Below are 23381 nucleotides of genomic sequence, written 5' to 3'. Positions count from 1 at the left end.
ATTGAATGTGAGCTGTCCAGACACAACGGGGACGTCAAATGGAGCAAGGCGAGTATCGTGTTTCTCTTCATATCTATTGAATGTGAGCTGTCCAGACACAACGGGACGTCAAATGGAGCAAGGTGAGCATATCTATTGAATGTGAGCTGTCCAGACACAACGGGGACGTCAAATGGAGCAAGGCGAGTATCGTGTTTCTCTTCTTATCTCGTATCTTTATCTGCAATTTATGTTTCTGTAAACAATAGCAAACTTGACGATCCTGGGTCTATTTGTAATTGTATAAGTGTACATCTTAGAGTATATATGAATAGAGACGGGCTCAGACGGCACCCGGAGGAAACCATGAGGCGAAATGGACATAGTGGCCGAATTTGGTAATGGCAGCGCTGGCCCAAACTCATGAACGCGCTGGTCCGTTGACTATCATTGTGCACGTTCACGATGACACGTGAACGCTGTTTCATACGTGAACGCATGCAATGATGGTCAACGGCATGTTGTTCATGTGTTTGGGCCCAATCCATCCCAGAATGCACTCTGTTCCTACCCGGAAGGAGGAGTGAAATCGCCTCATGCGCTTTAGAGCAACTTAATGCAAGTGGATGGGAGGAGAAATATGGTGCCGTCTCTATTAATATATATATATACTCTAAGGTGTACATGCTCAGAGTAAAATTACTGTGTACAGTACTAGGTCTATTGACTGTCTTGAGTGTCAGGGCATCTCAACACCAAACCACAAGCTATGTTAAGTGAAGAGTTAAGGGATTTTCACACAGGGAGCGACACTAGAGGCTACGCCCGCACTACGACCGCATAGACGTGATTCTACACAAAAGTTCAGCACAATTCAACTCTTGACACGGGCGAGTATAGAGAGGGTATGCTGCACGTGACATCATCATCATACCCGGAGGTCATGCGGGAACGCCCACTGAGTGGCAAAAACCTACTTTTACAATTTACAATTTACAATTTAGGCATTTAGCAGACGCTCTTAATCCAGAGCGACTTACATTAGGCAGGAACAAAAGTATGGGAATAAATCACATATATAAAATGCATTTATCAAGAAACATGCGTAAGCTAAGAACGTAACTAGAACATATCTATATAATGACACTATACATATTAACTATACATATATACTATACTATGCTATACATATGTAGGCTACTATGATGTGCTATGACTACATACAATGCAATTATTGTGCTGTCTACATGACATGCTATAAGTCTGTTTCAAATGCTATCTAAGTCTAAAAAGTGCTGTCTAAGGGGGTAGGATAAGTGCTATGGGCCATGATGGAGTCTGAAAAGGTGGGTCTTCAGACTACGGCGGAAGATTGGGAGTGATGCTGCAGTTCTGATTGCAACGGGGAGTGCATTCCACAGTTTTGGGGCCAGAAGGGAGAAGAGTTTGGGACGTGTGGAGCGTTGTCCCGGCGTTTTTAGTGAGGGTACTTCCAGCTTTCCTGCGTTGGCTGATCTGAGTGCGCGGGAGGGTTTGTAGGGTTCAATCATGCTTGCTTGCTTTTCTGGCCTTGACAGCCCATTCTGTACATCCACACAGAAAGGTCCTGTGTCTGATTGCATTAACAACGTTGAACAACATTAAACTCGCTTTGCCACTCGATTTCCCATTCACTTTATGCATGTGCATATCTATTAACCCATTCTGGGTGGGAACCCCTGTTGGTGTTTTAAAGCATTATGTTATACTTTAGCGATTGAAAAATAGCAGATCTGTTGTCGACGCTCTGTGGTTTTTGTCTCGCTACTTGTATTTTATTTCCTTGTTTTATGGTGAATAATTGTAGTATTTTATTTCCTTGTTTTATTGTGAATTATTGTAAATGTACGTATGTGAAGTTGTTTGTGTGTAGGAGTGTATAATATATATATATATATATATTCTGTGAAAGTATGAAACAGCTGAGGTTGTGTGAAAAAAAAAGCAGTTGTAAGAAATATGTATGCTTATAATTATGTGAAGTTGCCTAAACTGAAATAAAAACAAAGTTAAAAAAACAAAAAACAAATAGCAGATCTACAAGCTCACTAACTTGTAGGTCTGCTATTTTTGAAAAATCGTGAAAATATGCCTCAAATCTTTGAATATATATTATTACAGAGTGAGCATTTTAACTCAAATCTTTGCTTCTGGGAGGTCCCTGGAACAACATATTTTCAGATGGGGGGGCGGAGGCATATTACATATAATCTTTGGGGTCCTTGGCATGAAAGGTTGAGCACCACTGAAAACCGTCAGGATATAGAAGACTTTTTTTTTTAATTTCGATGTCAGGCCTAAATGGGTTAACTCGATGATGCAGTAATTGTGACAGCCAGGCCTGTCGGGGATGCCAGCTATAGGGTTAACACTCCTCTCTTCACCTCCAGGACGGGGCTGAAGTGAAGCCGTGTAAGGACATGTATCTATGGGGTTAACGCTCCTCTTCACCTCCAGGACGGGGCTGAAGTGAAGCTATAGGGTTAACGCTCCTCTCTTCACCTCCAGGAGGGGGCTGAAGTGAAGACCTGTAAGGACATGCTATAGGGTTAACGCTCCTCTCTTCACCTCCAGGACGGGGCTGAAGTGAAGCTGTGTAAGGACATGCTATAGGGTTAACTCTCCTCTCTCCTCCTCCAGGACGGGGCTGAAGTGAAGCCGTGTAAGGACATGCTATAGGGTTAACGCTCCTCTCTCCTCCTCCAGGACGGGGCTGAAGTGAAGCCGTGTAAGGACATGCTATAGGGTTAACGCTCCTCTCTCCTCCTCCAGGACGGGGCTGAAGTGAAGCCCTGTAAGGACATGCTATAGGGTTAACGCTCCTCTCTCCTCCTCCAGGACGGGGCTGAAGTGAAGCCGTGTAAGGACATGCTATAGGGTTAACCTCCTCTCTCCTCCTCCAGGACGGGGCTGAAGTGAAGCCGTGTAAGGACATGCTATAGGGTTAACCTCCTCTCTCCTCCTCCAGGACGGGGCTGAAGTGAAGCCCTGTAAGGACATGCTATAGGGTTAACGCTCCTCTCTCCTCCTCCAGGACGGGGCTGAAGTGAAGCCCTGTAAGGACATGCTATAGGGTTAACGCTCCTCTCTCCTCCTCCAGGATGGGGCTGAAGTGAAGCCGTGTAAGGACATGCTATAGGGTTAACTCTCCTCTCCACCTCCAGGACGGGGCTGAAGTGAAGCCCTGTAAGGACATGCTATAGGGTTAACTCTCCTCTCTCCTCCTCCAGGACGGGGCTGAAGTGAAGCCCTGTAAGGACATGCTATAGGGTTAACCTCCTCTCTCCTCCTCCAGGACGGGGCTGAAGTGAAGCCCTGTAAGGACATGCTATAGGGTTAACTCTCCTCTCCTCCTCCAGGACGGGGCTGAAGTGAAGCCGTGTAAGGACATGCTATAGGGTTAACGCTCCTCTCTCCTCCTCCAGGACGGGGCTGAAGTGAAGCCGTGTAAGGACATGCTATAGGGTTAACCAGCTATAGGGTTAACGCTCCTCTCTCCTCCTCCAGGACGGGGCTGAAGTGAAGCCCTGTAAGGACATGTATCTATAGGGTTAACGCTCCTCTCTCCTCCTCCAGGACGGGGCTGAAGTGAAGCCCTGTAAGGACATGTATCTATAGGGTTAACGCTCCTCTCTCCTCCTCCAGGACGGGGCTGAAGTGAAGCCCTGTAAGGACATGCTATAGGGTTAACGCTCCTCTCTCCTCCTCCAGGATGGGGCTGAAGTGAAGCCCTGTAAGGACATGCTATAGGGTTAACGCTCCTCTCCTCCTCCAGGACGGGGCTGAAGTGAAGCCCTGTAAGGACATGCTATAGGGTTAACGCTCCTCTCTCCTCCTCCAGGATGGGGCTGAAGTGAAGCCCTGTAAGGACATGCTATAGGGTTAACACTCCTCTCCTCCTCCAGGACGGGGCTGAGGTGAAGCCGTGTAAGGACATGCTATAGGGTTAACTCTCCTCTCTCCTCCTCCAGGATGGGGCTGAAGTGAAGCCCTGTAAGGACATGCTATAGGGTTAACGCTCCTCTCCTCCTCCAGGACGGGGCTGAGGTGAAGCCCTGTAAGGACATGCTATAGGGTTAACGCTCCTCTCTCCTCCTCCAGGACGGGGCTGAGGTGAAGCCGTGTAAGGACATGCTATAGGGTTAACCTCCTCTCTCCTCCTCCAGGACGGGGCTGAAGTGAAGCCGTGTAAGGACATGCTATAGGGTTAACCTCCTCTCTCCTCCTCCAGGACGGGGCTGAAGTGAAGCCCTGTAAGGACATGCTATAGGGTTAACCTCCTCTCTCCTCCTCCAGGACGGGGCTGAAGTGAAGCCGTGTAAGGACATGCTATAGGGTTAACCTCCTCTCTCCTCCTCCAGGACGGGGCTGAAGTGAAGCCGTGTAAGGACATGCTATAGGGTTAACGCTCCTCTCTCCTCCTCCAGGATGGGGCTGAAGTGAAGCCCTGTAAGGACATGCTATAGGGTTAACGCTCCTCTCTCCTCCTCCAGGACGGGGCTGAGGTGAAGCCCTGTAAGGACATGCTATAGGGTTAACCAGCTATAGGGACCAGCTATAGGGTTAACGCTCCTCTCTCCTCCAGGATGGGGCTGAAGTGAAGCCCTGTAAGGACATGCTATAGGGTTAACCTCCTCTCTCCTCCTCCAGGACGGGGCTGAAGTGAAGCCCTGTAAGGACATGCTATAGGGTTAACGCTCCTCTCTCCTCCTCCAGGACGGGGCTGAAGTGAAGCCGTGTAAGGACATGCTATAGGGTTAACTCTCCTCTCTCCTCCTCCAGGATGGGGCTGAAGTGAAGCCCTGTAAGGACATGCTATAGGGTTAACCTCCTCTCTCCTCCTCCAGGACGGGGCTGAAGTGAAGCCGTGTAAGGACATGCTATAGGGTTAACCTCCTCTCTCCTCCTCCAGGACGGGGCTGAAGTGAAGCCCTGTAAGGACATGCTATAGGGTTAACGCTCCTCTCTCCTCCTCCAGGACGGGGCTGAAGTGAAGCCCTGTAAGGACATGCTATAGGGTTAACGCTCCTCTCTCCTCCTCCAGGACGGGGCTGAAGTGAAGCCGTGTAAGGACATGCTATAGGGTTAACGCTCCTCTCTCCTCCTCCAGGACGGGGCTGAAGTGAAGCCCTGTAAGGACATGCTATAGGGTTAACGCTCCTCTCTCCTCCTCCAGGACGGGGCTGAAGTGAAGCCCTGTAAGGACATGCTATAGGGTTAACGCTCCTCTCTCCTCCTCCAGGACGGGGCTGAAGTGAAGCCCTGTAAGGACATGCTATAGGGTTAACTCTCCTCTCCTCCTCCAGGATGGGGCTGAAGTGAAGCCCTGTAAGGACATGCTATAGGGTTAACTCTCCTCTCCTCCTCCAGGATGGGGCTGAAGTGAAGCCCTGTAAGGACATGCTATAGGGTTAACGCTCCTCTCCTCCTCCAGGACGGGGCTGAAGTGAAGCCCTGTAAGGACATGCTATAGGGTTAACGCTCCTCTCCTCCTCCAGGACGGGGCTGAAGTGAAGCCCTGTAAGGACATGCTATAGGGTTAACCTCCTCTCTCCTCCTCCAGGACGGGGCTGAAGTGAAGCCCTGTAAGGACATGCTATAGGGTTAACCTCCTCTCTCCTCCAGGACGGGGCTGAAGTGAAGCCCTGTAAGGACATGCTATAGGGTTAACCTCCTCTCTCCTCCTCCAGGACGGGGCTGAAGTGAAGCCCTGTAAGGACATGCTATAGGGTTAACTCTCCTCTCCTCCTCCAGGACGGGGCTGAAGTGAAGCCCTGTAAGGACATGCTATAGGGTTAACCTCCTCTCTCCTCCTCCAGGACGGGGCTGAGGTGAAGCCCTGTAAGGACATGCTATAGGGTTAACGCTCCTCTCTCCTCCTCCAGGACGGGGCTGAGGTGAAGCCCTGTAAGGACATGCTATAGGGTTAACGCTCCTCTCTCCTCCTCCAGGACGGGGCTGAGGTGAAGCCCTGTAAGGACATGCTATAGGGTTAACTCTCCTCTCCTCCTCCAGGACGGGGCTGAGGTGAAGCCCTGTAAGGACATGCTATAGGGTTAACGCTCCTCTCTCCTCCTCCAGGACGGGGCTGAAGTGAAGCCCTGTAAGGACATGCTATAGGGTTAACGCTCCTCTCTCCTCCTCCAGGACGGGGCTGAGGTGAAGCCCTGTAAGGACATGCTATAGGGTTAACCAGCTATAGGGTTAACGCTCCTCTCTCCTCCTCCAGGACGGGGCTGAAGTGAAGCCCTGTAAGGACATGTATCTATAGGGTTAACGCTCCTCTCTCCTCCTCCAGGACGGGGCTGAAGTGAAGCCCTGTAAGGACATGTATCTATAGGGTTAACGCTCCTCTCTCCTCCTCCAGGACGGGGCTGAAGTGAAGCCCTGTAAGGACATGCTATAGGGTTAACGCTCCTCTCTCCTCCTCCAGGATGGGGCTGAAGTGAAGCCCTGTAAGGACATGCTATAGGGTTAACGCTCCTCTCCTCCTCCAGGACGGGGCTGAAGTGAAGCCCTGTAAGGACATGCTATAGGGTTAACGCTCCTCTCTCCTCCTCCAGGATGGGGCTGAAGTGAAGCCCTGTAAGGACATGCTATAGGGTTAACACTCCTCTCCTCCTCCAGGACGGGGCTGAGGTGAAGCCGTGTAAGGACATGCTATAGGGTTAACTCTCCTCTCTCCTCCTCCAGGATGGGGCTGAAGTGAAGCCCTGTAAGGACATGCTATAGGGTTAACGCTCCTCTCCTCCTCCAGGACGGGGCTGAGGTGAAGCCCTGTAAGGACATGCTATAGGGTTAACGCTCCTCTCTCCTCCTCCAGGACGGGGCTGAGGTGAAGCCGTGTAAGGACATGCTATAGGGTTAACCTCCTCTCTCCTCCTCCAGGACGGGGCTGAAGTGAAGCCGTGTAAGGACATGCTATAGGGTTAACCTCCTCTCTCCTCCTCCAGGACGGGGCTGAAGTGAAGCCCTGTAAGGACATGCTATAGGGTTAACCTCCTCTCTCCTCCTCCAGGACGGGGCTGAAGTGAAGCCGTGTAAGGACATGCTATAGGGTTAACCTCCTCTCTCCTCCTCCAGGACGGGGCTGAAGTGAAGCCGTGTAAGGACATGCTATAGGGTTAACGCTCCTCTCTCCTCCTCCAGGATGGGGCTGAAGTGAAGCCCTGTAAGGACATGCTATAGGGTTAACGCTCCTCTCTCCTCCTCCAGGACGGGGCTGAGGTGAAGCCCTGTAAGGACATGCTATAGGGTTAACCAGCTATAGGGACCAGCTATAGGGTTAACGCTCCTCTCTCCTCCAGGATGGGGCTGAAGTGAAGCCCTGTAAGGACATGCTATAGGGTTAACCTCCTCTCTCCTCCTCCAGGACGGGGCTGAAGTGAAGCCCTGTAAGGACATGCTATAGGGTTAACGCTCCTCTCTCCTCCTCCAGGACGGGGCTGAAGTGAAGCCGTGTAAGGACATGCTATAGGGTTAACTCTCCTCTCTCCTCCTCCAGGATGGGGCTGAAGTGAAGCCCTGTAAGGACATGCTATAGGGTTAACCTCCTCTCTCCTCCTCCAGGACGGGGCTGAAGTGAAGCCGTGTAAGGACATGCTATAGGGTTAACCTCCTCTCTCCTCCTCCAGGACGGGGCTGAAGTGAAGCCCTGTAAGGACATGCTATAGGGTTAACGCTCCTCTCTCCTCCTCCAGGACGGGGCTGAAGTGAAGCCCTGTAAGGACATGCTATAGGGTTAACGCTCCTCTCTCCTCCTCCAGGACGGGGCTGAAGTGAAGCCGTGTAAGGACATGCTATAGGGTTAACGCTCCTCTCTCCTCCTCCAGGACGGGGCTGAAGTGAAGCCCTGTAAGGACATGCTATAGGGTTAACGCTCCTCTCTCCTCCTCCAGGACGGGGCTGAAGTGAAGCCCTGTAAGGACATGCTATAGGGTTAACGCTCCTCTCTCCTCCTCCAGGACGGGGCTGAAGTGAAGCCCTGTAAGGACATGCTATAGGGTTAACTCTCCTCTCCTCCTCCAGGATGGGGCTGAAGTGAAGCCCTGTAAGGACATGCTATAGGGTTAACTCTCCTCTCCTCCTCCAGGATGGGGCTGAAGTGAAGCCCTGTAAGGACATGCTATAGGGTTAACGCTCCTCTCCTCCTCCAGGACGGGGCTGAAGTGAAGCCCTGTAAGGACATGCTATAGGGTTAACGCTCCTCTCCTCCTCCAGGACGGGGCTGAAGTGAAGCCCTGTAAGGACATGCTATAGGGTTAACCTCCTCTCTCCTCCTCCAGGACGGGGCTGAAGTGAAGCCCTGTAAGGACATGCTATAGGGTTAACCTCCTCTCTCCTCCAGGACGGGGCTGAAGTGAAGCCCTGTAAGGACATGCTATAGGGTTAACCTCCTCTCTCCTCCTCCAGGACGGGGCTGAAGTGAAGCCCTGTAAGGACATGCTATAGGGTTAACTCTCCTCTCCTCCTCCAGGACGGGGCTGAAGTGAAGCCCTGTAAGGACATGCTATAGGGTTAACCTCCTCTCTCCTCCTCCAGGACGGGGCTGAGGTGAAGCCCTGTAAGGACATGCTATAGGGTTAACGCTCCTCTCTCCTCCTCCAGGACGGGGCTGAGGTGAAGCCCTGTAAGGACATGCTATAGGGTTAACGCTCCTCTCTCCTCCTCCAGGACGGGGCTGAGGTGAAGCCCTGTAAGGACATGCTATAGGGTTAACTCTCCTCTCCTCCTCCAGGACGGGGCTGAGGTGAAGCCCTGTAAGGACATGCTATAGGGTTAACGCTCCTCTCTCCTCCTCCAGGACGGGGCTGAAGTGAAGCCCTGTAAGGACATGCTATAGGGTTAACGCTCCTCTCTCCTCCTCCAGGACGGGGCTGAGGTGAAGCCCTGTAAGGACATGCTATAGGGTTAACTCTCCTCTCCTCCTCCAGGACGGGGCTGAGGTGAAGCCCTGTAAGGGTTAGGGTTAACGCTCTCCTCTCCTCCTCCAGGACGGGGCTGAGGTGAAGCCCTGTAAGGGTTAGGGTTAACGCTCTCCTCTCCTCCTCCAGGACGGGGCTGAGGTGAAGCCCTGTAAGGACATGCGCATCTATGCTATGGGAAGAAAGCGCTTCCTCCAGATCATGAAATGCGACGTCGCCGACTCTGGCATCTACACCTGTGACTCTGGAGAGGTTTCAACCTACTGCACCGTGGAGGTCTATGGTAAAGATATTTATACAGCACGCACGCACGCACGCTGCAATGTCCTTAATATAGCATAAAAAGCTGTTTAACCACTTTAAAACCTATATTATGCATTGGCTATTTGAAAATAGCCGATCTACAAGCTCACAACGCTTCATACCGCAATGCGTTGTGAGTTTGTAGATTTTCAAACTATCTTGAAAAAAACCAATTTTCTGGGGGGGTCTGCGGTCCAAATACATATTAATTTGGGAGTACAAACATGCAGTTTGATAACCACGTGGTCTATGGCAGTGGTTTTCAACCCTTTTCATATCATGTGTTCTGCATTTGAGCCACGGACCATATGATGAAACTGGTTGAGAACCCCTGCTCTATGGTCTCTGATCTAAGTAACAACACATTGTTTCTAGAACGCGAGCTGCAGGTCCTGCAGGGCTTGGAGGACCTGGACATCCAGGAGGACCAGAACGCCGTGTTTGTCTGTGAGATCAACATCGAGGACGTGCCGGGGGAGTGGTACCGAAACGGAGACAAGATACGGCCCACTACCACCGTGAAGATCCGCCAAGAAGGTACAGTACAGAGTACAGTATGTATGTGTGGACCTGGCTGCCGTTGTCATTTATATTTGAATGCAAACAATTCATTCCCTGATGATGATAACAATCCCAAGCTGTTCTGAGCTCCTATGAGTATGTTTACTTTATGCAAATATGTCCACCAGAGGGTGCTAGACATGCCAAAACAAACTTTTGCTAACACAGTTTAAATATATGCATGCGTAATATAGCCTGCCCTACATTAGTAGTAGTAGTAGTAGTAGTAGTAGTAGTAGTGTTGGGTCAGCTACATATAGCTTAACTTGCCCAACACTGGTTTTAATTATTTATTCGATTTTCTTTTACAGTAAGAATTAAGACTCGAATACCTGCACGTAATAGTGGAGTAAGCAATAGGTCTATTAAAGGAGCATTCAGTGATTTGAGTGATTTGGAGAACCACCCAGTCCGCCCCGGTAACAAAATGTGCACATGCACGCTCTACAGTGGGGGGAAGTGCAACAGGCCAACAGCATGTGCACCAAGGCCCGCCCCCACTCGATCATGATTGGAGGAAGGCCCCTCTCATCCTGATTGGATGAAGGCTTTGCCACCCGCCACCAAAACTGAAACTAGGGTTTTTTGACCCCAGGGGCTCACTGGGGACAGGGAGGAACTCCTTATATGGTCAGCACACTCTATAGTAGGGAGGATTATCCAGAAAAAAAGAAAAAATAAGTGATATTTAGATTAAGTCAAATCACTGAATATACCTTTAAAGTTAATTAGTAAGCCTATTAGCTGTTTCACTGTTTTGCAGTGTTGGGTCAGCCACCGCTTACTTTTTTGAAAGTGATTTATTTTTTATATATTTTTGTGCCTGCTATAATGGCATGCCCAGAATTGGATGCCTGTTTTAAAGTGGCTAATAATTAATACATTGTCATTATTATTATTTCAGGGACCAAACATTTTCTTCTCATGTGCAACGTGAGGGGAGAGGATTCTGGAGTAATCAGATTTGTCGCCAGGCATGTTGAGTCTACAGCCTGCCTGGAGGTGGAAGGTATTATGTGACACAGTTTACCATGTTCGTTCGAATTTAATCTAAATAATTTACCTACAATATGTTCGTATTCTAGTAACACTTATTGTAGCATGCATATTTGTCCAATTAAGTTCGCCAATACCAGCAATAAATGTCAAGGTTTGTAAATATGGAGGTCCTTGAAAATAAACATTTGGAGAACCATTGCTAATGTATCACACTGTAGCAAATCAGTGTCATAATAAATATTCTGAAGAAAACCTGGAGACTGACATTCAGTAATAGAGCGTCGCAGTCCCGCCCCCTTTCATGACCACGAGAGACCGCGCTGCGACACGTTGTGAGCTTGTAGATCAGCTATTTTCGGGGCAATTTAGATAGGAAAGTTGGATGCATGACGTCCCTGGACATTTCGATGACCCCTCCTGTCTGTCCTTCTCTCTCAGAGCTTCCGGTGAACATCGTGAAGCCTCTGCAGGACCAGACGGTGGTGGAGAAGAGCCGCGTGCTCCTGGACTGCACCGTGTCCAACCCGCGCTGCAGCATCCGCTGGTACAAGGGCCACAACGTGGTGCTGCCCGGAGAGCGCTTCGAGATCTGCAGCGAGGGCGGCTACCGCAAGCTCATCATCCAGCAGGTGGCGCTGGACGACGAGGGCACGTACAGCGTGCAGGTCGGGGAACACTCGTGCTCCGCCAATCTCACGGTCGAAGGTGAGGAGATTTATATCATTTATAGATCAGAGGTAGATTTATATCATTTATAGATCAGTAGTAGATTTATATCATTTATAGATCAGTAGGAGATTTATATCATTTATAGATCAGTAGTAGATTTATATCATTTATAGATCAGTAGTAGGAGATTTATATCATTTATAGATCAGTTGTAGGAGATTTATATCATTTATAGATCAGTTGTAGGAGATTTATATCATTTATAGATCAGTTGTAGATTTATATCATTTATAGATCAGTAGTAGATTTATATCATTTATAGATCAGTGGTAGATTTATATCATTTATAGATCAGTGGTAGATTTATATCATTTATAGATCAGTGGTAGATTTATATCATTTATAGATCAGTAGGAGATTTATATCATTTATAGATCAGTGATTTATATCATTTATAGATCAGTGGTAGATTTATATCATTTATAGATCAGTGATTTATATCATTTATAGATCAGTGGTAGATTTATATCATTTATAGATCAGTGATTTATATCATTTATAGATCAGTGGTAGATTTATATCATTTATAGATCAGTGGTAGATTTATATCATTTATAGATCAGTAGTAGATTTATATCATTTATAGATCAGTGGTAGATTTATATCATTTATAGATCAGTGGTAGATTTATATCATTTATAGATCAGAGGTAGATTTATATCATTTATAGATCAGAGGTAGATTTATATCATTTATAGATCAGTAGTAGATTTATATCATTTATAGATCAGTGGTAGATTTATATCATTTATAGATCAGTAGTAGATTTATATCATTTATAGATCAGTGGTAGATTTATATCATTTATAGATCAGTGGTAGATTTATATCATTTATAGATCAGTGAGATTTATATCATTTATAGATCAGTGGTAGATTTATATCATTTATAGATCAGTGGTAGATTTATATCATTTATAGATCAGTAGTAGATTTATATCATTTATAGATCAGTGGTAGATTTATATCATTTATAGATCAGTGAGATTTATATCATTTATAGATCAGTGGTAGATTTATATCATTTATAGATCAGTGGTAGATTTATATCATTTATAGATCAGTAGTAGATTTATATCATTTATAGATCAGAGGTAGATTTATATCATTTATAGATCAGTGGTAGATTTATATCATTTATAGATCAGAGGTAGATTTATATCATTTATAGATCAGATTTATATCATTTATAGATCAGTGGTAGATTTATATCATTTATAGATCAGTGGTAGATTTATATCATTTATAGATCAGTGAGATTTATATCATTTATAGATCAGTGGTAGATTTATATCATTTATAGATCAGTGGTAGATTTATATCATTTATAGATCAGTAGTAGATTTATATCATTTATAGATCCGTGGTAGATTTATATCATTTATAGATCAGTGGGAGGAGATTTATATCATTTATAGATCAGTGGTAGATTTATATCATTTATAGATCAGTAGTAGATTTATATCATTTATAGATCAGAGGTAGATTTATATCATTTATAGATCAGTGGTAGATTTATATCATTTATAGATCAGTGGTAGATTTATATCATTTATAGATCAGATTTATATCATTTATAGATCAGTGGTAGATTTATATCATTTATAGATCAGTGGTAGATTTATATCATTTATAGATCAGTAGTAGGAGATTTATATCATTTATAGATCAGTAGTAGATTTATATCATTTATAGATCAGATTTATATCATTTATAGATCAGTGGTAGATTTATATCATTTATAGATCAGATTTATATCATTTATAGATCAGTGGTAGATTTATATCATTTATAGATCAGTGGTAGATTTATATCATTTATAGATCAGTGGTAGATTTATATCATTTATAGATCAGTGGTAGATTTATATCATTTATAGATCAGTTGTAGGAGATTTATATCATTTATAGATCAGTAGTAGGAGATTTATATCATTTATAGATCAGTAGTAGGAGATTTAAATCATTTATAGATCAGTAGTAGGAGATTTATATCATTTATAGATCAGTTGTAGGAGATTTATATCATTTATAGATCAGTAGTAGGAGATTTATATAATTTATAGATCAGTAGTAGGAGATTTATATCATTTATAGATCAGTAGTAGGAGATTTATATCATTTATAGATCAGAGGTAGATTTATATCATTTATAGATCAGTAGTAGATTTATATCATTTATAGATCAGTAGTAGATTTATATCATTTATAGATCAGTGGTAGATTTATATCATTTATAGATCAGTGGTAGATTTATATCATTTATAGATCAGTGGTAGGAGATTTATATCATTTATAGATCAGTAGGAGATTTATATCATTTATAGATCAGTAGTAGATTTATATCATTTATAGATCAGTAGTAGGAGATTTATATCATTTATAGATCAGTTGTAGGAGATTTATATCATTTATAGATCAGTTGTAGGAGATTTATATCATTTATAGATCAGTTGTAGATTTATATCATTTATAGATCAGTAGTAGATTTATATCATTTATAGATCAGTGGTAGATTTATATCATTTATAGATCAGTGGTAGATTTATATCATTTATAGATCAGTGGTAGATTTATATCATTTATAGATCAGTAGGAGATTTATATCATTTATAGATCAGTGATTTATATCATTTATAGATCAGTGGTAGATTTATATCATTTATAGATCAGTGATTTATATCATTTATAGATCAGTGGTAGATTTATATCATTTATAGATCAGTGATTTATATCATTTATAGATCAGTGGTAGATTTATATCATTTATAGATCAGAGGTAGATTTATATCATTTATAGATCAGTAGTAGATTTATATCATTTATAGATCAGTGGTAGATTTATATCATTTATAGATCAGTAGTAGATTTATATCATTTATAGATCAGTGGTAGATTTATATCATTTATAGATCAGTGGTAGATTTATATCATTTATAGATCAGTGAGATTTATATCATTTATAGATCAGTGGTAGATTTATATCATTTATAGATCAGTGGTAGATTTATATCATTTATAGATCAGTAGTAGATTTATATCATTTATAGATCAGTAGTAGATTTATATCATTTATAGATCAGTGGTAGATTTATATCATTTATAGATCAGTAGTAGATTTATATCATTTATAGATCAGTGGTAGATTTATATCATTTATAGATCAGTGATTTATATCATTTATAGATCAGTGGTAGATTTATATCATTTATAGATCAGAGGTAGATTTATATCATTTATAGATCAGTAGTAGATTTATATCATTTATAGATCAGTGGTAGATTTATATCATTTATAGATCAGTGGTAGATTTATATCATTTATAGATCAGTAGTAGATTTATATCATTTATAGATCAGTGGTAGATTTATATCATTTATAGATCAGTGGTAGATTTATATCATTTATAGATCAGTGGTAGATTTATATCATTTATAGATCAGTGGTAGATTTATATCATTTATAGATCAGTGGTAGATTTATATCATTTATAGATCAGTGGTAGATTTATATCATTTATAGATCAGTGGTAGATTTATATCATTTATAGATCAGTGAGATTTATATCATTTATAGATCAGTGGTAGATTTATATCATTTATAGATCAGTGGTAGATTTATATCATTTATAGATCAGTAGTAGATTTATATCATTTATAGATCAGTGGTAGATTTATATCATTTATAGATCAGTGGGAGGAGATTTATATCATTTATAGATCAGTGGTAGATTTATATCATTTATAGATCAGTAGTAGATTTATATCATTTATAGATCAGTGGTAGATTTATATCATTTATAGATCAGTAGTAGGAGATTTATATCATTTATAGATCAGTAGTAGATTTATATCATTTATAGATCAGATTTATATCATTTATAGATCAGTGGTAGATTTATATCATTTATAGATCAGATTTATATCATTTATAGATCAGTGGTAGATTTATATCATTTATAGATCAGTGGTAGATTTATATCATTATAGATCAGTGGTAGATTTATATCATTTATAGATCAGTGGTAGATTTATATCATTATAGATCAGTGGTAGATTTATATCATTTATAGATCAGTAGTAGGAGATTTATATCATTTATAGATCAGTAGTAGGAGATTTAAATCATTTATAGATCAGTAGTAGGAGATTTATATCATTTATAGATCAGTTGTAGGAGATTTATATCATTTATAGATCAGTAGTAGGAGATTTATATAATTTATAGATCAGTAGTAGGAGATTTATATCATTTATAGATCAGTAGTAGGAGATTTATATCATTTATAGATCAGAGGTAGATTTATATCATTTATAGATCAGTAGTAGATTTATATCATTTATAGATCAGTAGTAGATTTATATCATTTATAGATCAGTGGTAGATTTATATCATTTATAGATCAGTGGTAGATTTATATCATTTATAGATCAGTGGTAGGAGATTTATATCATTTATAGATCAGTAGTAGGAGATTTATATCATTTATAGATCAGATTTATATCATTTATAGATCAGAGGTAGATTTATATCATTTATAGATCAGTGGTAGATTTATATCATTTATAGATCAGTGGTAGATTTATATCATTTATAGATCAGTAGGAGATTTATATCATTTATAGATCAGTAGATTTATATCATTTATAGATCAGTGGAAGGAGATTTATATCATTTATAGATCAGTGGTAGATTTATATCATTTATAGATCAGTGGTAGATTTATATCATTTATAGATCAGATTTATATCATTTATAGATCAGTGGTAGATTTATATCATTTATAGATCAGTAGGAGATTTATATCATTTATAGATCAGTGGTAGATTTATATCATTTATAGATCAGTGGTAGATTTATATCATTTATAGATCAGTGGTAGATTTATATCATTTATAGATCAGTGGTAGGAGATTTATATCATTTATAGATCAGTGGTAGATTTATATCATTTATAGATCAGTAGTAGATTTATATCATTTATAGATCAGTAGTAGGAGATTTATATCATTTATAGATCAGTGGTAGATTTATATCATTTATAGATCAGTGGTAGATTTATATCATTTATAGATCAGTGGTAGATTTATATCATTTATAGATCAGTAGTAGGAGATTTATATCATTTATAGATCAGTAGTAGATTTATATCATTTATAGATCAGTAGTAGGAGATTTATATCATTTATAGATCAGTGGTAGATTTATATCATTTATAGATCAGTGGTAGATTTATATCATTTATAGATCAGTGGTAGATTTATATCATTTATAGATCAGTAGTAGGAGATTTATATCATTTATAGATCAGTGGTAGATTTATATCATTTATAGATCAGTGGTAGATTTATATCATTTATAGATCAGTGGTAGATTTATATCATTTATAGATCAGTAGTAGGAGATTTATATCATTTATAGATCAGTAGTAGATTTATATCATTTATAGATCAGTGGTAGGAGATTTATATCATTTATAGATCAGTGGTAGATTTATATCATTTATAGATCAGTGGTAGATTTATATCATTTATAGATCAGTGGTAGATTTATATCATTTATAGATCAGTAGTAGGAGATTTATATCATTTATAGATCAGTGGTAGATTTATATCATTTATAGATCAGTAGTAGATTTATATCATTTATAGATCAGTGGTAGGAGATTTATATCATTTATAGATCAGTAGTAGATTTATATCATTTATAGATCAGTGGTAGATTTATATCATTTATAGATCAGTGGTAGATTTATATCATTTATAGATCAGTGGTAGGAGATTTATATCATTTATAGATCAGTAGTAGATTTATATCATTTATAGATCAGTGGTAGATTTATATCATTTATAGATCAGTGGTAGATTTATATCATTTATAGATCAGTAGTAGATTTATATCATTTATAGATCAGTGGTAGATTTATATCATTTATAGATCAGTGGTAGATTTATATCATTTATAGATCAGTGGTAGATTTATATCATTTATAGATCAGTGGTAGATTTATATCATTTATAGATCAGTAGTAGATTTATATCATTTATAGATCAGTGGTAGATTTATATCATTTATAGATCAGTGGTAGGAGATTTATATCATTTATAGATCAGTGGTAGATTTATATCATTTATAGATCAGTGGTAGATTTATATCATTTATAGATCAGAGGTAGATTTATATCATTTATAGATCAGTGGTAGATTTATATCATTTATAGATCAGTAGTAGATTTATATCATTTATAGATCAGTGGTAGGAGATTTATATCATTTATAGATCAGTGGTAGTAGATTTATATCATTTATAGATCAGTGGTAGATTTATATCATTTATAGATCAGTGGTAGATTTATATCATTTATAGATCAGTGGTAGATTTATATCATTTATAGATCAGTGGTAGATTTATATCATTATAGATCAGTGGTAGATTTATATCATTTATAGATCAGTGGTAGATTTATATCATTTATAGATCAGTGGTAGATTTATATCATTTATAGATCAGTGGTAGATTTATATCATTTATAGATCAGTAGTAGATTTATATCATTTATAGATCAGTGGTAGGAGATTTATATCATTTATAGATCAGTGGTAGTAGATTTATATCATTTATAGATCAGTGGTAGATTTATATCATTTATAGATCAGTGGTAGATTTATATCATTTATAGATCAGTGGTAGATTTATATCATTTATAGATCAGTGGTAGATTTATATCATTTATAGATCAGTAGTAGATTTATATCATTTATAGATCAGTGGTAGATTTATATCATTTATAGATCAGTGGTAGATTTATATCATTTATAGATCAGTGGTAGATTTATATCATTTATAGATCAGTGGTAGATTTATATCATTTATAGATCAGTGGTAGATTTATATCATTTATAGATCAGTAGTAGATTTATATCATTTATAGATCAGTGGTAGATTTATATCATTTATAGATCAGTGGTAGATTTATATCATTTATAGATCAGTAGTAGATTTATATCATTTATAGATCAGTGGTAGATTTATATCATTTATAGATCAGTAGTAGATTTATATCATTTATAGATCAGTGGTAGATTTATATCATTTATAGATCAGTAGTAGATTTATATCATTTATAGATCAGTGGTAGATTTATATCATTTATAGATCAGTGGTAGATTTATATCATTTATAGATCAGTGATTTATATCATTTATAGATCAGAGGTAGATTTATATCATTTATAGATCAGTAGTAGATTTATATCATTTATAGATCAGTGGTAGATTTATATCATTTATAGATCAGTGGTAGATTTATATCATTTATAGATCAGTAGTAGATTTATATCATTTATAGATCAGTGGTAGATTTATATCATTTATAGATCAGTAGTAGATTTATATCATTTATAGATCAGTGGTAGATTTATATCATTTATAGATCAGTGGTAGATTTATATCATTTATAGATCAGTGGTAGATTTATATCATTTATAGATCAGTGGTAGATTTATATCATTTATAGATCAGTGGTAGATTTATATCATTTATAGATCAGTGAGATTTATATCATTTATAGATCAGTGGTAGATTTATATCATTTATAGATCAGTAGTAGATTTATATCATTTATAGATCAGTGGTAGATTTATATCATTTATAGATCAGTGGGAGGAGATTTATATCATTTATAGATCAGTGGTAGATTTATATCATTTATAGATCAGTAGTAGATTTATATCATTTATAGATCAGTGGTAGATTTATATCATTTATAGATCAGTAGTAGGAGATTTATATCATTTATAGATCAGTAGTAGATTTATATCATTTATAGATCAGTGGTAGGAGATTTATATCATTTATAGATCAGTAGTAGATTTATATCATTTATAGATCAGTGGTAGATTTATATCATTTATAGATCAGTGGTAGATTTATATCATTTATAGATCAGTGGTAGATTTATATCATTTATAGATCAGTGGTAGGAGATTTATATCATTTATAGATCAGTGGTAGTAGATTTATATCATTTATAGATCAGTGGTAGATTTATATCATTTATAGATCAGTGGTAGATTTATATCATTTATAGATCAGTGGTAGATTTATATCATTTATAGATCAGTGGTAGATTTATATCATTTATAGATCAGTGGTAGATTTATATCATTTATAGATCAGTAGTAGATTTATATCATTTATAGATCAGTGGTAGATTTATATCATTTATAGATCAGTGGTAGATTTATATCATTTATAGATCAGTGGTAGATTTATATCATTTATAGATCAGTGGTAGATTTATATCATTTATAGATCAGTGGTAGATTTATATCATTTATAGATCAGTAGTAGATTTATATCATTTATAGATCAGTGGTAGATTTATATCATTTATAGATCAGTGGTAGATTTATATCATTTATAGATCAGTAGTAGATTTATATCATTTATAGATCAGTGGTAGATTTATATCATTTATAGATCAGTAGTAGATTTATATCATTTATAGATCAGTGGTAGATTTATATCATTTATAGATCAGTAGTAGATTTATATCATTTATAGATCAGTGGTAGATTTATATCATTTATAGATCAGTGATTTATATCATTTATAGATCAGTGGTAGATTTATATCATTTATAGATCAGAGGTAGATTTATATCATTTATAGATCAGTAGTAGATTTATATCATTTATAGATCAGTGGTAGATTTATATCATTTATAGATCAGTGGTAGATTTATATCATTTATAGATCAGTAGTAGATTTATATCATTTATAGATAAGTGGTAGATTTATATCATTTATAGATCAGTAGTAGATTTATATCATTTATAGATCAGTGGTAGATTTATATCATTTATAGATCAGTGGTAGATTTATATCATTTATAGATCAGTGGTAGATTTATATCATTTATAGATCAGTGGTAGATTTATATCATTTATAGATCAGTGGTAGATTTATATCATTTATAGATCAGTGAGATTTATATCATTTATAGATCAGTGGTAGATTTATATCATTTATAGATCAGTGGTAGATTTATATCATTTATAGATCAGTAGTAGATTTATATCATTTATAGATCAGTGGTAGATTTATATCATTTATAGATCAGTGGGAGGAGATTTATATCATTTATAGATCAGTGGTAGATTTATATCATTTATAGATCAGTAGTAGATTTATATCATTTATAGATCAGTGGTAGATTTATATCATTTATAGATCAGTAGTAGGAGATTTATATCATTTATAGATCAGTAGTAGATTTATATCATTTATAGATCAGATTTATATCATTTATAGATCAGTGGTAGATTTATATCATTTATAGATCAGATTTATATCATTTATAGATCAGTGGTAGATTTATATCATTTATAGATCAGTGGTAGATTTATATCATTATAGATCAGTGGTAGATTTATATCATTTATAGATCAGTGGTAGATTTATATCATTTATAGATCAGTTGTAGGAGATTTATATCATTTATAGATCAGTAGTAGGAGATTTATATCATTTATAGATCAGTAGTAGGAGATTTAAATCATTTATAGATCAGTAGTAGGAGATTTATATCATTTATAGATCAGTTGTAGGAGATTTATATCATTTATAGATCAGTAGTAGGAGATTTATATCATTTATAGATCAGTAGTAGGAGATTTATATCATTTATAGATCAGTAGTAGGAGATTTATATAATTTATAGATCAGTAGTAGGAGATTTATATCATTTATAGATCAGTAGTAGGAGATTTATATCATTTATAGATCAGAGGTAGATTTATATCATTTATAGATCAGTAGTAGATTTATATCATTTATAGATCAGTAGTAGATTTATATCATTTATAGATCAGTGGTAGATTTATATCATTTATAGATCAGTGGTAGATTTATATCATTTATAGATCAGTGGTAGGAGATTTATATCATTTATAGATCAGTAGTAGGAGATTTATATCATTTATAGATCAGATTTATATCATTTATAGATCAGAGGTAGATTTATATCATTTATAGATCAGTGGTAGATTTATATCATTTATAGATCAGTGGTAGATTTATATCATTTATAGATCAGTAGGAGATTTATATCATTTATAGATCAGTAGATTTATATCATTTATAGATCAGTGGAAGGAGATTTATATCATTTATAGATCAGTGGTAGATTTATATCATTTATAGATCAGTGGTAGATTTATATCATTTATAGATCAGATTTATATCATTTATAGATCAGTGGTAGATTTATATCATTTATAGATCAGTAGGAGATTTATATCATTTATAGATCAGTGGTAGATTTATATCATTTATAGATCAGTGGTAGATTTATATCATTTATAGATCAGTGGTAGATTTCTATCATTTATAGATCAGTGGTAGGAGATTTATATCATTTATAGATCAGTGGTAGATTTATATCATTTATAGATCAGTAGTAGATTTATATCATTTATAGATCAGTAGTAGGAGATTTATATCATTTATAGATCAGTGGTAGATTTATATCATTTATAGATCAGTGGTAGATTTATATCATTTATAGATCAGTGGTAGATTTATATCATTTATAGATCAGTAGTAGATTTATATCATTTATAGATCAGTGGTAGATTTATATCATTTATAGATCAGTAGTAGGAGATTTATATCATTTATAGATCAGTAGTAGATTTATATCATTTATAGATCAGTAGTAGGAGATTTATATCATTTATAGATCAGTAGTAGATTTATATCATTTATAGATCAGTAGTAGGAGATTTATATCATTTATAGATCAGTGGTAGATTTATATCATTTATAGATCAGTGGTAGATTTATATCATTTATAGATCAGTGGTAGATTTATATCATTTATAGATCAGTAGTAGGAGATTTATATCATTTATAGATCAGTGGTAGATTTATATCATTTATAGATCAGTAGTAGGAGATTTATATCATTTATAGATCAGTGGTAGATTTATATCATTTATAGATCAGTGGTAGATTTATATCATTTATAGATCAGTGGTAGATTTATATCATTTATAGATCAGTAGTAGGAGATTTATATCATTTATAGATCAGTAGTAGATTTATATCATTTATAGATCAGTGGTAGGAGATTTATATCATTTATAGATCAGTGGTAGATTTATATCATTTATAGATCAGTGGTAGATTTATATCATTTATAGATCAGTGGTAGATTTATATCATTTATAGATCAGTGGTAGATTTATATCATTTATAGATCAGTGGTAGATTTATATCATTTATAGATCAGTGGTAGGAGATTTATATCATTTATAGATCAGTAGTAGATTTATATCATTTATAGATCAGTGGTAGATTTATATCATTTATAGATCAGTGGTAGATTTATATCATTTATAGATCAGTAGTAGATTTATATCATTTATAGATCAGTGGTAGATTTATATCATTTATAGACCAGTGGTAGATTTATATCATTTATAGATCAGTGGTAGATTTATATCATTTATAGATCAGTGGTAGATTTATATCATTTATAGATCAGTAGTAGATTTATATCATTTATAGATCAGTGGTAGATTTATATCATTTATAGATCAGTGGTAGGAGATTTATATCATTTATAGATCAGTGGTAGATTTATATCATTTATAGATCAGTGGTATATTTATATCATTTATAGATCAGTGGTAGGAGATTTATATCATTTATAGATCAGTAGTAGATTTATATCATTTATAGATCAGTGGTAGATTTATATCATTTATAGATCAGAGGTAGATTTATATCATTTATAGATCAGTGGTAGATTTATATCATTTATAGATCAGTGGTAGGAGATTT

General features: G+C 37.2%; 1 protein-coding gene across 1 annotated transcript in view; it reads left to right on the top strand.

Annotated features, from left to right (window-relative positions):
* Positions 1-23381, top strand: part of obsl1b (obscurin like cytoskeletal adaptor 1b) — a gene marked incomplete at its 3' end in the record, with an annotated part of 104075 nt that overhangs the window by 68560 nt on the left and 12134 nt on the right. Inside the window, exons 31-34 of the mRNA XM_079517852.1 lie at positions 9072-9225; positions 9621-9782; positions 10711-10815; positions 11244-11510. Coding sequence (XP_079373978.1) covers positions 9072-9225; positions 9621-9782; positions 10711-10815; positions 11244-11510 — 688 coding nt within the window. The remainder of the gene's footprint in view (positions 1-9071; positions 9226-9620; positions 9783-10710; positions 10816-11243; positions 11511-23381) is intronic.

The sequence above is a fragment of the Electrona antarctica genome (assembly GCF_951216825.1).
Source record: "Electrona antarctica genome assembly, chromosome: 13".
Classification (NCBI taxonomy): domain Eukaryota; kingdom Metazoa; phylum Chordata; class Actinopteri; order Myctophiformes; family Myctophidae; genus Electrona; species Electrona antarctica.
Note: the sequence above shows the minus strand (reverse complement) of the source record. Positions and strands in the feature narration are given on the sequence as shown.